The sequence below is a fragment of the Schistosoma haematobium genome, chromosome 5 (genome assembly GCF_000699445.3).
Source record: "Schistosoma haematobium chromosome 5, whole genome shotgun sequence".
NCBI lineage: Eukaryota > Metazoa > Platyhelminthes > Trematoda > Strigeidida > Schistosomatidae > Schistosoma > Schistosoma haematobium.
The window spans coordinates 7,158,242-7,173,068 of NC_067200.1; the positions used below are offsets into that span (position 1 = coordinate 7,158,242).

The 14,827-nt window shown below is 39.7% G+C and overlaps 1 protein-coding gene across 1 annotated transcript in view; it reads left to right on the forward strand.

Annotated features, from left to right (window-relative positions):
• Positions 1 to 4,811: 4,811 nt before the first annotated feature.
• Positions 4,812 to 14,827, forward strand: part of MS3_00011118 (uncharacterized protein) — a gene marked incomplete at both ends in the record, with an annotated part of 121,065 nt that continues 111,049 nt past the window's right edge. Inside the window, 3 exons of the mRNA XM_051219526.1 lie at positions 4,812 to 4,965; positions 5,010 to 5,047; positions 10,112 to 10,319. Of these exons, the coding sequence (XP_051064800.1) occupies positions 4,812 to 4,965; positions 5,010 to 5,047; positions 10,112 to 10,319 (400 nt within the window). The remainder of the gene's footprint in view (positions 4,966 to 5,009; positions 5,048 to 10,111; positions 10,320 to 14,827) is intronic.

The following is a 14,827-nucleotide window of genomic DNA, read 5'->3' on the forward strand; positions in this document are numbered from 1 at the left end:
TTTTTATGTGAAATTTCATTTTGCGCGTGCTAAGAATTAAACCAAACACTTCGAAGTTATTACATGTATCTCACGACCACTTGCTGCCGTCTTTTTTATTTATCTCTCAGCCCATCAGTACGCAGAGGATCTATTTCGGCAAATTTCTGCGCGCGACAATTCCACTAAACATCGTATTGATCCAACATCGCGTTGATTTCAGTGGGAGAACATTGTAGTATTATTAATTCTAACCACACGATTCTCGAAGTTGAACACTTAATTACTCGGAAGATTTACATTCAACGTATAACATATAGGGGGGGTCGGGATGCCAAAGATCGGCCTTACGGGCGTAGCCATCCTTGTAACGATTCCCTATTCACATTAAAATCAATCGTTCTGCCTCTAGCTCTAATTTGTTCTTCAGAAGTGCTAAACATCGTGACACGATACAAGTCAGAATAGAGAACTATCATAGATAGTCTCGAGACATCGCAACAATCAAGACTTAGTGGTTAAAAGTTGACTGAAAACGTCCGGCTAATGTCAGAACATTATAGTCAGATTATTCATTTAACTCTTCAATCGGCGTACGCATAATGTTTTCTATAATTCTATGTTGAATGTTGAAAGCGCTATGTACTCAAGAAATAGAACCTCGCGCTCCAACTGTTCTGTGCCACAATCTGAATACAGATTTATTTAACTACAAGTCTGGCTTCACGTACAGATAAAATGGGTGGTATCTACTAACATGTAAACATCATATATTTCACTCGACAATTGCGGGACATATTGTCATCCCCGAATTCGCATTTTACCGACCGAAATCCAAATATTCGGTTTGAGTGCAGAACTAACGGACCAAAGTTCATTCTGTATAGCGTACTGTGAGCTTTTGAGTTGTCAGCATTAAATTATATCAAAAGATAAGTTCTGTGTTTAACCTAAACTGTTTTGATTTTAAGAAAGAAACATATTATGTCGAAAGTAAAACAATGCTTCAAATGGTATAACTTGTATTATGCAGCCAAGACTCTCCATCATAGAATAGTGTGCCAAACAACAAAAGGAATAGTTAGTAAAGAACAGTTCAACACCTTAGAATTGGTAACATTATTTCCGAAAAGATGGGGTCGGATATCTATCTGCAAGGGTTCCAGTAAGACTTCCAAGCAGACGGTCAAGAGTTGATAGATGCAATGAATCACACCGTGACCTCATGATTAGTCAAAAATCAGTTGTTCGGTAACATGCAACAGTAACTTAAGTAGTGAAAGCTGAACCTCCAAACAAGGTCAAATAAAAAGGTCTTGACATGGAAGACTGAAAATACATAAGGTGGGGTCAAAAAGAGATCAGAACAAAGGTTAAAATATCAGACAGGTAGAAGAAGCATATAAATGACAGTACTGTCCAATAAAATGCTGTGGAGGGAAAAAGGCGTCTTAGTACTCTATACACTGAAGCCGTACGACAACTATAACAGTACATCTTTTAGAACATACACTAGGCCAGCAAGATAGAGAAACCTTCCATGTAATCTTCAGAAATTCCTAATATCCCAGTTAAGGTATGGTAATATGGTGTTCCCTCTTTCACCTCCAAAGAGTAAAAACACTCAAGAATGTATCTAAGGTGATTAAAAAAAAATCAGTTAATTTACTAGAATCCAAACGTTCGGATGATCATTTTAAATCTCAGATTGCTTACCTTCTGGAGCAGAAGACACTTGAATAAGGAGGACTTAGTTTTTTCAAGCACTGCCATACTTAGTTTCTGTTTCATTCGTCGTATCGAAAACTTTGATTCAAACACATATTTAACGTTGTTAACGATACATGGATTTGCAAAATGTTTTCTAAGCATTTCTTACTTAAGCTGAAGCCTCATTTGTGCATATATAGTGTCATTGGGCTCTTGCCACACAATCCCCAAAGCTGAAAAGGAGTCAAGTTAGGGAATAGATATTAAACATTTAACGGGGAGAAAAACCCAACAATGGAGAAGGCGAGAAGGATTAATTTACTGCAATCGGTTGGCATGGCTCGGGCTTGCAGATGTGGTCTTGCTTGTGTAACTTATCTCTTTTTTTCATATTAAACATATTGTTCTATCTCCAGCCTAAATGTGTTCACCACTATATATTGGCAATGATTACATAGAACGAGTCAGCGTAGACTGTGACGTGACTTCCACGTAAGATCTTATAAATTAGACAGTCACATCATGACAAATCTACAATTTTAGGATTGGGTCTACTATGAGAGCAGTACCAATGACGAAGTAGACCATAATTTTACACATGTATTGTAGCGGATGGGAATTCAATTGTGGAAAATCAATTTGTTGTCGATTAAAAAATAACAGAATATTCTTGAGTCACATTTTGACCTTGTTAATCATTCGCTTATCAACTTTGACTGTTTCTATTTAAGAGTATGTGTGTGGATTTCTTATCTTACTCATCACATGCCTGTAACTTATTTTTGTTAGGCCATAAATATCGATTAAGGCTTGATCAAATCGAGTTGGCTCACACAACTTCTCTCGTCATTTTGATTTGCTCCCTTCTCTTCGCTTTATTCTTCCGATTGTAGGTCCAGACCAGTGAGTGTGCAAAACATATGGATGTAAAAATCCACTATCGTATTTGACGTATTTAATTCCGTTATTACCTAACGCGATTTAAGTGTATGATTATAAACGAGAATAGTCGGGATGTATATTTCGACTATTATTATTTGATAGCAGTCAGAAACGATAAAATGGAATCAGATATACGGCAATGAAACACCACAATATATGTATTCTTTCTCGTTTTTTTCCAATTGCTCCCAAGTGCTGGATGTTTTTATCTCTTCAGTTTGATTTTAACGTTTTTGTTACACCTCCCTAAGTACATCTGTAACATATCGTTCTCCATCTTACGCTTTGTTTTTTTCTGAATTTTTCCTTGTTTGTGTCCTCAGCATACTGATTCAGCTGTTCATTAAAAGTCATCGGTGTGTTATTATTATTATTATCAGCTTTATTCAATATTATATTTTTGGTACAATATAGAATTCTCAGCGTAAAGTATTTCAACAAGTTTCCGTTTCTTACTTCTTCGTCTGTCCTGGCGATAAATATTGAGTGATCGCAAGTTAGATGTTAGCAGTTCACTAAATGAACATCTGAATAATGTGCATTCTTTTCGTTGTATATTGCCAGCAACCATATTGTCTCTTATTGAGTTGTTTGTAACTTTGACAACGAAAGGTTGTACACTTTTCAGAAACGCAGCAGAACAGGTTGTGCGATTAATAAACATAATGATATATTGAAACAAACAAAAATAGATAACTTGTTGAAATATCTAGATGGCAGGAACAGGTAGCCCAGATGATCAAGCAGGCCGCCGGAGTAACACAAGTTCAATCATTATTTACCTTCTCTGATGATGATGGCTGTTATGGATGCAGAATAATGTGCCAATCATTATCATGTTAAGCCTAGTGATGTCTTTGGACGTTAAATGGACATTTCCTATTGGCCATTATTTATTTCATCCGTTAAATATTGTACAAATGTTTCCTATTTTTATGGTACGATGTGGTATGTTTGGTTAGTATATAAATAGAGTATGTCTGAAATACAATGATTCATATCTCCGAGGCTGTGACTCGTGTTCTGGACTCAACTGACTGGGCTAGACAGGGAAGCGGGACCAATCGAGACTCTAGGCCGTCCGTACGTGTTTACGTGTCATTGGATCGATCGATAAATACGCTGCTCTCTAATTTTCCCAGTCAAGGACACAACAATTAGCACAGGGTAAAAATCGACCGCAACTTAAAGTCATAACCATGGCATTCATTGCGAGAGTTATATTAACGGTCCCATGACATGTGCACAGGTCTACCGTCAGTCGCGTATGAACGTTTCTGCTAACCAGCACCACCCTGGTTCTGTAGAGAATATTGCCTACCATATTCCAAGCTATCTTGCTCACGAATTAGTCATAAGTCATATGTGGACGTAGAGTAGTAGTGATGGTTGTCTGATCGTTAAGGGTGTTGTCACCCTATACATAAATTTGTTAGACAGATGTTTCGATCGTAGCCCACTGTCAAATATTAACTGGTGCGCGCTTGCACATTTCTTACCAGAGTGACACGTATCGACTTAGGACATGGGACATCATTTTTACACATTTTACTCACATGCCAATGCGTGCTTGCCAACATTCTCTACCAAGCACAATGGTGAAGGGTCTTTCAAAACTCTCCTACTGTAAGCACTTGGAACGCCAAATTCTTTACTCATTATCTTGTTGTAGAACAAACGATGATCTCATATTGAAATTCTGTACCTCGATTATTGACATGTCTTATCCTTCTGAACTAAATAATTCCAAATACTTCTGAAGTCGTTTCAAAAATCGCAATCAGATCAACTCAAAGTAAGACTCTGTTTTCTCATTGCGTGGTCAATGAATGGGACGCCTATTAAGGAACACTTTCGAATACAAGTTAGATCTCAAGTGAAAACCAATCTTCAAGTATCACCACAGATTTACCGGCACATCATCCTTTTGATGGAAGACTGAAAAGACAATTTTCTATTGACATGAAATAATCTTGACATTACTCAAAATTCTGCAGAGTATCTTTCAAAATTTGATTCCAGGACGAGCCCAAAAGACACTGAAGCATGCTTAACGGAAAGTACTTTTGTTCTGCTCTTTACTATTTTTCATTTGAATTGGAAATTTCTTGCGGCAATACAAAATCGAGTGTTACATATCGGAGTTCAAGGCCACTCTTGAAGAATGTCAATATCTTATGATGCATGCTGATATTGTGAAAGAAAACGACTCCGAAATACTGATAAAAGTGTTGAGTGGTTCATTATCGAATTCTGGAATTTATCAGCAGTTGTACAGTTTAATCGTTAATAAACAATATAGTTGCTTGCAGTGTCTTTCGAAGCATTCACAATGTATGTCGCAATAATGTTTTGCTGTTTACACTGTGTTTTAGTAGACTTTTATGAACCTTTTGAAGCAGATGGGTTTCGGCTGGTAAGTTACCTAAATAAGTATTTATACCAGTGGGAAAACTATCTAATCTCCCGATTTTGCAGAAGTTTTAGGGTTTTCCCAAAAGTAATGCATATTATTGCATATTACCAGTGACTTTATATTTCACGGAACGTTTAAAAATAGTTTAGAGCCAGTATAAAATCTTACAATCTCAGTAATTGTATAAACATAGACTTTGAATGAGTTTTCAGTGTGTAATGAACATTCATAACTTTTTGCTTTGTTAGAATAAACAGAATGTCGATCGGTTAGTGGAATATTCATACTGCACGACTGGCTTATGCATTCATACCGAAATGCGGTGCAGCCTGTTGGCGAAATTAATACTTGGTCGTTAGACTGAATTCTTGTTCGTTATATCAGTTTTATTAACCAGTTGACTTAAATGTTAACTGATTCCGATGCGTTGTCCACTAAACCGTGCGAATTCAGCGATGAAAAACTAATCAAGATTATAAAAATTGTGTGATTCTTTTGACCGATTTCAATAACTGAATATCCTTATTTTCGAAAATAGTATACATTTTTCCTTTTTAACGTCAATATCCAGATATTCTCGGTGTATATTGTCTCCATTGACAGTGAACACATAGGTGTCTCTTATTCTCAGACTTGGTTTAGGACCTGTACACGAAGTATTTAGTCGGTGCAATAGGGTATTCTTGTATCGTTATTATCATCGCTTACTTATTTCATTTATATTACTCAATAGTTGGTATAATAAGGCACAAAAAATTACCACATAAATTAAAATGGTAATACTGTTAAGAAAGGTCGGAGGGAAGGTGCATTTTTAAAATAAATAAGCAAAGGACAAAAATTTACATCAGTCAGGTTGTTAAAATTGTACTTCTCATACTCAGATACTGAGCAATATGAAAATTATGAGTCGAGTTAAAGCATCACACATATTCTATGATAAACAAAACAAGAAGGACATATTTTGTTGCCACTTCTATGGATGATGATTGAAAAGGTGATTCCGGTATTTCCACCAATTTCTATTTGGATCAGTACCTAATATCGTCCCACTCCACCTAGTTTGATGATCTCTAGGGTCCCATCCAGGTAGCCGCAATGGACCAATAGATACTAACCCCATGCAGCTTTCTTCGCATGGAACGAAGGCAAAACATGACACTTTTTCTGTTCGTATTATACGTGGCCACAAAGCCCATTCCGTAGCATTCGTGAAACAACCTTAACTATCACCATTGTTAGGTTGAAACAATTGAAAGAAATGAGGATGCGAGTTGTTTGTTCATAATCACCTTAAGATGCATTTTAAAGCCCTTTAAAGATATAAGTAAAAGCTGACCACTGATGGAAAAGTCGAAGATCATGATTTACTCTCATGCTTGCTTCATGCTTAGTGAAATGCTGAGCAAGTGTATTGTCTCTGAAATCATTCTACTGGAAACATAGTGGTCGTTCGATAGCAACTCACGGGCCCCCGACCGTTGTTGCTACCTTGACGTGGTGGTCGGGCTTGCCTATCGTGATCAAGCAACCGAGCTATACTGGCTGGAACAACCGTTCCTCAAGGTCCTACCATGTCAGACAGGTCGGTTGAAGAGCGGTAAGACTAAAAGCAACAAACCCAAGGTCCGAAGGCGAAGTCGTACTGCTGACTGTACAGAGGTGTGACAGCAGTAAGGTGTTTCCCTCGGACAACCAGCATAACAGCGATGCTGCCTTCCCACAAGGAGGGGTGGAGTTAGAAAAGGCCGACCCTAAAAATGCGCACCTCACCTTACCTCACGGATTTCCGTCTCCGGCGGTAAGGCCCTTTGAAGAACGGAGCTAACACGTCAAAAACCTTCCACAAAAAGGCCGTGCGCGACCGGCCTCAAGCAGTTGTCCCTTGGGCACTGCGGTCACGCTCTCAGGTCACTGAGACCGCCTCTAATCCAATTTCCTTTTCAGGTACCTCCAGAAGAACCCTTCCACGGTGTGGGCAACCGGGAAGTGATAACCGCCCTCATACCTCTAACAGCACCCAAGATCATTGTATTCATAGTCAACCTTCCTCTTCAATTCCTATTATTCCTCCTACATCGACTTTCAACCCTAAACTTCCTCCTTCGGCTTCCTCCTCAAGTGTCACCATAGCCAACGATTCTAGTGCTCAAAACTCTGTCCCAGGTCTACTGAAACCTCGCTCCAAACTACACATTGGAGCTTTCAACGTACGCACTCTATGTCAAATCGGTCAGCAGGCTTCCTTGGCTAAAACCCTAGAGTCTCTTTCCATTGATGTATGCTGTGTCTCCGAAACACGCATACAGGATTCCAGTGTGGTCATTCACTTGACCTCACCTCGGCAAAACGGAGAGCCAACGAGATACACCCTCCGTGTATCTGGTGACCCAATGGCCAGTTCTCGTGGACTGGCAGGTGTAGGCATAGCACTAAGCATGAGGGCGGAACAAGCACTGCTAGAGTGGATCCCCGTCAACAGTCGCCTATGTGCTGTTCGGCTAAACGGCTCCGTAAGAACTCGGAAGGATAGGGACACACGTCGTTGCCTTTTCGTCGTTTCTGCCTACGCTCCCACTGACTGCAGCTCAGATGAAGTGAAAGATGAATTTTACAGAAACCTTTCTGAACTTCTTCAGAAAGCTAAACGCTCAGACATAATACTCGTAGGGGGTGACTTTAATGCTCAGATAGGTAGCTTAAACCAAACAGAAAGGCATTTAGGTGGATATTTTAGCATTCCGGCACAGCGAACAGATAATGGTGACCGTCTGCTGCAACTGTGCTCAGACAATCGCTTATTTTTAGCAAACACAAATTTTAAGCATAAGAAGAGACATCGTCTAACGTGGCGACCGCCTGCACCAAGCCAACGATGGACTCAAATAGACCATATTGCCGTCAGTCATCGTTGGAGAGGGTCGGTACAAGATTGTCGCTCATTCTGGAGTACCTACTTGGACTCGGACCACGCCCTAATACGGGGACGCATCTGCTTGCGCCTCACTGGACGCGAAAAAGCCACAGTAAAAAGACCCATTAGAACCGAACTGAGTAGCGAGGAAACCAAAAGTAGGTTTCAGGAACAACTGAGGTCACGATTAGGTAGTTCTGAAGACGAGGGTGACCCAGATGTTGCTTGGAATGAAATACAGGCAGCTGTGGAAGCAGCAGTGACATCTATTAGCGACTTAAACCACAGAGTTTCAAAGAACCAGTGGATTTCTTCAAAGTCTATCACACTGATGGATTCTCGCAAACTCGTCCCATCAGGTTCCGAACATGATGAAGAGCGACAACAAATCAGATCTAGGTTAAGAAAAAGTCTAAGAAACGACCGTGAGCAGTGGTGGGCAACGAAAGCAAAAGAGATGGAAAAGGCGGCAACTATAGGGAACACAAGACAGCTTTACAGACTAATAAAAGAAACTGGAATTAATAAGTCAAGTGTAAGTGAGATTATATCGGAAAAAGACGATACACTCATCTGCTCCCAGTCCAGGCGTTTAGAACGATGGGCGGAACATTTCAGAGAACAGTTCAGCTGGCCTTCAGCTACTCTACAACTACCCTCCATTCCCAGACAGTGTGAATGGAACATTGAAGTAGGTCACCCAACTCTTGCTGAAGTTCAAAAGGCTATAGTTAATCTGAAACGAGGAAGGGCAGCTGGTCCAGATGGATTGACGCCAGAGGTCTTTAAGGATGGTGGTCCAATTTTAGCGATTAGGTTGACTAATATTTTAGCTAAAATCTGGGAGTTAGACGTTATTCCATCTAACTGGTCACAATCACTTATCGTCCCAATATATAAGAAAGGGTCAAAATCATCCTGTGACAACCACAGAGGGATTAGTTTAACTAATATAATATCTAAAATACTAGCCTCGATAATTATCAGACGCCTAACTAAGACTCGTGAACTGCGGACACGAGAGAACCAAGCTGGCTTTAGACCTGGTCGTGGCTGCATCGACCACATATTCACCATTCGTCAGATTCTAGAACACAGGCATACTTATCGGCGTCCGACAATGGTGGTCTTTCTCGACTTAAAAGCAGCATTTGACTCGGTAGACCGCGAGATTCTGTGGCAGTGTCTGTCATTGAAAGGCGTACCCCAGAAGTACATAAACCTTGTGAAGGCTCTTTACTAGAACACTGTTAGTCGAGTCAGAGCTTATGGCGAACTGTCATCTACTTTTGTAACCTCAAGTGGTGTCCGTCAAGGCTGTCCACTTTCCCCATTTTTGTTTAACTTCATCATAGACATACTGATGGAAATAACTTTCTCGTCGACTGAGTTCTCGGGTATTGATCTCCTTCCATGAGGTCCACTTATCGACTTAGAATACGCAGATGACATAGTCCTGTTTGGTGAAGACGCTGACAAAATGCAGAGTCTTTTGGTAGCACTGAGCAACAATGCCAGGATGTTTGGAATGCGCTTCTCTCCCTTTAAATGCAAGTTGTTGCTTCAGGACTGGTCTGCGTTAACACCTGAACTAAGGATAGGGAGTGAAGTAGTCGAACGCGTTGACAACTTCTTTCTTCTTGTACTATATCTCTATATGCAATCTTTCTCTTACATATTACTACCTTTGACCTAACCACTGCTATGAATCCGGTGTTCATCTTGTTGTGCTGATGCGGTATGGCAACCTGGACCGATGCACATATGTGCCTGGTCCTACGTTGTAGCTGACTGACTGACTGACTGACTGAACTCACGGGCTGTATGAGTATTTTTCAGGACTTTACACTACTGTCACTTTATCTAGGTTATAGACACCCAATAATATTACTTCCTTCATTTATGACTTCAGTTTTTGCAAATTTCACCGCTTTCATTTCCTAACAATCAATCCAAGTGACAGTTCATTTTACTTTTTTAATTGTTGTGTAATGTTTATTAGAAATGAAGTGACATTGTCAAATGATTTTGGATATTCCTTAATGACTTCGATTGAAACGACACGTTTATTTTTAGATTTAAAACTTTCGTAATACTTTTGATGATTTTCCAATTGGTCTACCTCATGTTATTTTTGTCTCTAAATTTAGCCAATTCTACATCATGCTATTCGATTGGGTGACTTTAATGCTTTCAAATTACTCTTGGAAAATGGTTTAAATCCTCTTGTATGTACTGGTATTTGTCAGCAAAATGACGCAGAGTTCGTCTGTGAAGATATCGTACAATTTGCATTCCGTTTTACGTCTAATCCAAATAATCAAAAATCTATATCACTATTGTTTCAAACATTCTTACGTTAGTGAGATTCATTATGATTACTTGTTATAAACTGTATGTTTTTTTCATATTGGAGTATATGATTTCAATGGTTTGATTAACTAAAATGTTCGAATTTAAGTAATTTGTCTTCATAAAGTATTCAATCAAAATAATTTGGCAGAACTATGTATATCAGATAGCTGATGGGCTTTATCAAATGAATTTGTACTTGATCAGTGATCGAAGATAGACAAAAATGAATAGACCACATACAGTAAACGGATTTAATGGCCCAATTCATTTTACCATTTCCATTTCCAGTTGTTATGTACTTAGTATCAGTATACTCTTATTGTCGTTGTCTATATGTGGTTCTTAATAAAGCAGTTTGACTTTGCGTTCGAGGTCCCATGATTTAGTGGTCACAGGTGTAGTATATAAGGCTGTGTTTACGAAAACACGTAGCGGAGTGTCGATAACATCCAAAGTTAGAAGAATAGGTCAGTAGTCATAAAGATAAAAATGATTACAATATAATGTACGATCTCTATGAGTAGAAAAATAAGATTTTCTGACGTTTCGCGACTCAGTGTAAACCACTTCTTCAGGGAATAAATAACCATGCATAATTTTCCTGATTGGTTGATAAATTGGATCGATTTCAATGTGCTTGTTGATTGCTGATTGACCTGACTGCCAAGCTTCTAAAAACTCTCCGGTGTTTTTGGAATTGACTCTATCCAAGGTTTCCACATTTTTCCAGTTAAATGAGTGTCCGCAGTTGTCCACGTGGATTGATATAAGTGAGAAAATATCATGGCGTTTGACTGCTAATTGATATTCATGCAGGCGAAGATGTAGAGGGCATCCGCTTTGTCCGATGTAGCGTTTTTCACAGTCGGCACAATGGTGCCAAAAATATGCACAAATATAGGAACAAAAATCGAACCAATTGGAGATACGACCAAAATAAAGAAGTAAACAATGACAGATTTAAGGTCAACAAGAACCAATCAACATCGAGGTCTACAGGATAAGCTGTGAACCATATGTGGAGAAATTCGAACGCTTCACATCTATCTGAAGTTTGTGCTGATGATGTCGTTCAGAAGAACGATGAAATCGTTTACAATATAAAATATTTTAATAAAAATGTAGTGCGTAAAGCATAACTGTCTATATTCACTAATCAAGCCATGAATTATTTCCACTGAACATGCTAATACTTGTTTTCGAAATTGTACATTTTTTAATGAATAATTGTTTAATGTGTCCTTGATCAACTAGTTTTTTTATAGCTCATGATGTAATTCGTTGTTCAATGTACTTTCCAACTGTTAGGTTTCAGGTTCGAATCAAACTTTAATTATTTATAGTTTGATTGACCGGCTGGTCTGTCTATCTTTCAAGAACGGTTTTTCATGATTTTCTAGCTTCGATTGACTCATAATCTCAACTATTAAAATTACTATAATGTCCACAAAACCCCTTCTGAGATTAATCAACATATGCTCATTAGTGACTGGCGTTCTAGTGAGAAGCATTGACCAGTGGAGTTCAACCGGGTCTGTTGTGATATAGTAACTCACTGAAGATAATGGTGGATATGTGACTCAATTTAGTGGATTAGTTGAAGTTAGACATTAACACCGTTGAATGCTGGCTCAGTGTATTAGAGGTTAAGCGCTCACGCGCGAGACTAGTAGGTTCTGGGTTTGGATCTCGCGAAGCAGGGTCGTGTATGCGCACTGCTCATAAGTCCCACAGTAGGACAAAATAGCCGTCCAGTGCTTCCAGGTTTTTCATGATGGTCTAACTTCAATTGACTTATGATCTCAACTATTAAAATAAATATGAGTTCAACTACTAAAATTACAATATACACAAACCTCCAATCTGCAAAAAAATGATTTAATCCATTACATTCTGATTTATATTTAATTTGTTGAGTTGTATTTACTTCATGAATACTTTAGTGTTTACTCGTATATATTTTTAAGTACTTCTACTTAAGTTTAGATTAAGGTATGTACAAATAGGTTATTTTGCATCTTTTTTAACTATTCTATTTTTTTACAGTCTACATTCCAAATTGTCTTTTTCTTTTGCATCATTTTAGACAAACTAATTACTAGTAAGTCTCAGTCCGGTAATAGTAGTTGTTTTTCCCCAAAAGTATATTTTTTGTGTGATTTGTTAACACTGCAATTCCGAAAAATTAGTAATATTAATAGTTGAATACATAAGTCTATCTAAGCTAGACCACTATTAAAAACTTGGAAGCACTGGACGGCCGTTTTGTCCTAGTGTGAGACTTCTTGGCAGTGCGCATTCACGATTGAAGTTAGATATTAACATCATTGGATGCCGGCTCAGTGGTCTAGAGGTTAAGTATTCGCACACGAGAACGAAGGTTCTGCGTTGGATTTTCGCGTTCGAGGTTGTGGATGTGCACTACTGAGGAGTCCCACACTAGGACAGAACGGCTGTCCAGTGCTTCCAGGTTCTCGATGTTGGTATGTCTTAAATCGACCCATGAATTCAAATATTTAAATTACTACAATCTCCACAAACCACCATTTTGAAAATTAGTAGTGGACTGTTTTGTTACTTCAGAGTGATAATTATTTCCAATTATCGACAACAACCAATCAAATTATCAGTCAATAGGATAGGCTTTAAGTCAGGGAATTTCAAAGAAATTCTAATACATCAATTCTTTTTGAAATGTATTTTTTAGGACGATAATGACAGCTCTCCCATTAGGCCATACAACATAAGGGACAATATTAACGTAGAGACTGGCATATATGTATTTCGCCACACGATATTGGTAAAAGGATGAAAGTATCAAGATGATTATTAAGGTAATAGAAGTGTCAGTTAGGCTGATTACACTTTATTCTCACAGTTCATTCACAACCCATTAATTGGCCTTGAGTAATGTAATCCAAGCAACTTGGCCGATGTGAATTGTATTCAGTTCTAAAGGTACTGGTGAAGTACTACAAATTCGATCTCCATCTGTCGCTTCGAAAAGCTTGTTTTACGTGCGCTTATCCGGGGACCCTGTGGCATCTTCGTCTGGTCTTGCTGGCGTTGGTGTCGCACTAAGCGCTAGAGCTGAGGCAGCACTAGTCGATTGGATCCCCATTAACAGTCGGTTATGTGCTGTTAGATTAGAAAGTTCCATCAAAGTGAGAATAAATCGGCGTGAGAAACGATGTCTTTTCGTCATCTCCGCCTATGCCCCGACAGATTGCAGCCCGGATGCAATCAAGGATGAGTTTTACCACCAGTTATCTGTTCTTCTCCAGAAAATGCGTTCGACAGATATTGTAGTACTAGCCGGAGACTTGAATGCTCAGGTCATGCGTCTAGGCACAGGATGGAGTAGTTTAGGTGGCCGATGGGGATTTGTTAGTCGCAGGTCAGATAACGGGAACCGTCTACTGCAACTGTGCACAGACCACAACCTGTTTCTGGCTAGCACTAACTTTCGGCACAGTCATCGCCGATGTGCCACCTGGCGTCCTCCCTCTGCATCCCAAGCCTGGACTCAGATTGATCACATCGCGATCAGCTACCGCTGGCGTGGTTGTGTAAAAGACTGTCGCTCCTTTTGGAGTACCTATCTAGACTCTGATAATGCCCTGCTCTGCGCCAATCTTACCTTACTTTTCAGTGGCCAACGAAGTGACCGCCAGCAAAGGATTGATGTTAGCAAGTTGGTTGCAACTTCTGTTGCAAGTAAGTATCGAACCGAGCTAGCCTCTAGGCTAGCTACCACTCCACCGAAAAGTATAGATGAGCATTGGTTGCAATTGCATGACGCCATGAAAATGGCGGGAACAGTCAGTTGTGGGTTTGCGAAACGTCCCGCTTTTAAGCACTGGGTTTCTTCTGGTTCCTTACAACTCATTGAAGCCCGTCGGTCTACTCCGGGTGACCGTGAGTTTGATCATAAACGAAGGATGTTACGTAAGGAAATTGGGCAAAGCTTGCGTAAGGACCGAGAAGCCTGGTGGTCGATGCGTGCTAATGAGCTGGAAGCAGCAGCTGCATCTGGTAACTACCGGAAGCTCTTCCAGCTCATCCGAGCCACTGGCAGCAAGAAGTCTGGTGTGAGTGAAACAATCTGCGAGGATGATGGGATGCCAATCACTAACATCCATCGACGTCTTGGACGATGGGCAGAATTTTTCGAAGGGCAGTTCAACTGGCCTGCTGCTCCGGCAACATCGGTCAGACTGTCCCGCCCTCCATGGCCGGTGACGACTGATCCACCAAATGAGGAGGAAGTCCGCAAGGAACTCCAACTCTTGAAGCGTTACAAATCACCTGGCCCAGATGACTTACCTCCGGCTCTTTTTAAAGATGGTGGTGACTTTTTGACTAAGGAATTGACGACGTTGTTTACAAAGGTTTGGGAACTAGAGAGTGTACCAACGTCATGGAATGAGTCGATAGTTGTCCCTATCTTTAAAAAGGGTTCACGTCGTTCCTGTAACAACTATCGGGGGATAAGTTTACTTCCGATTGCG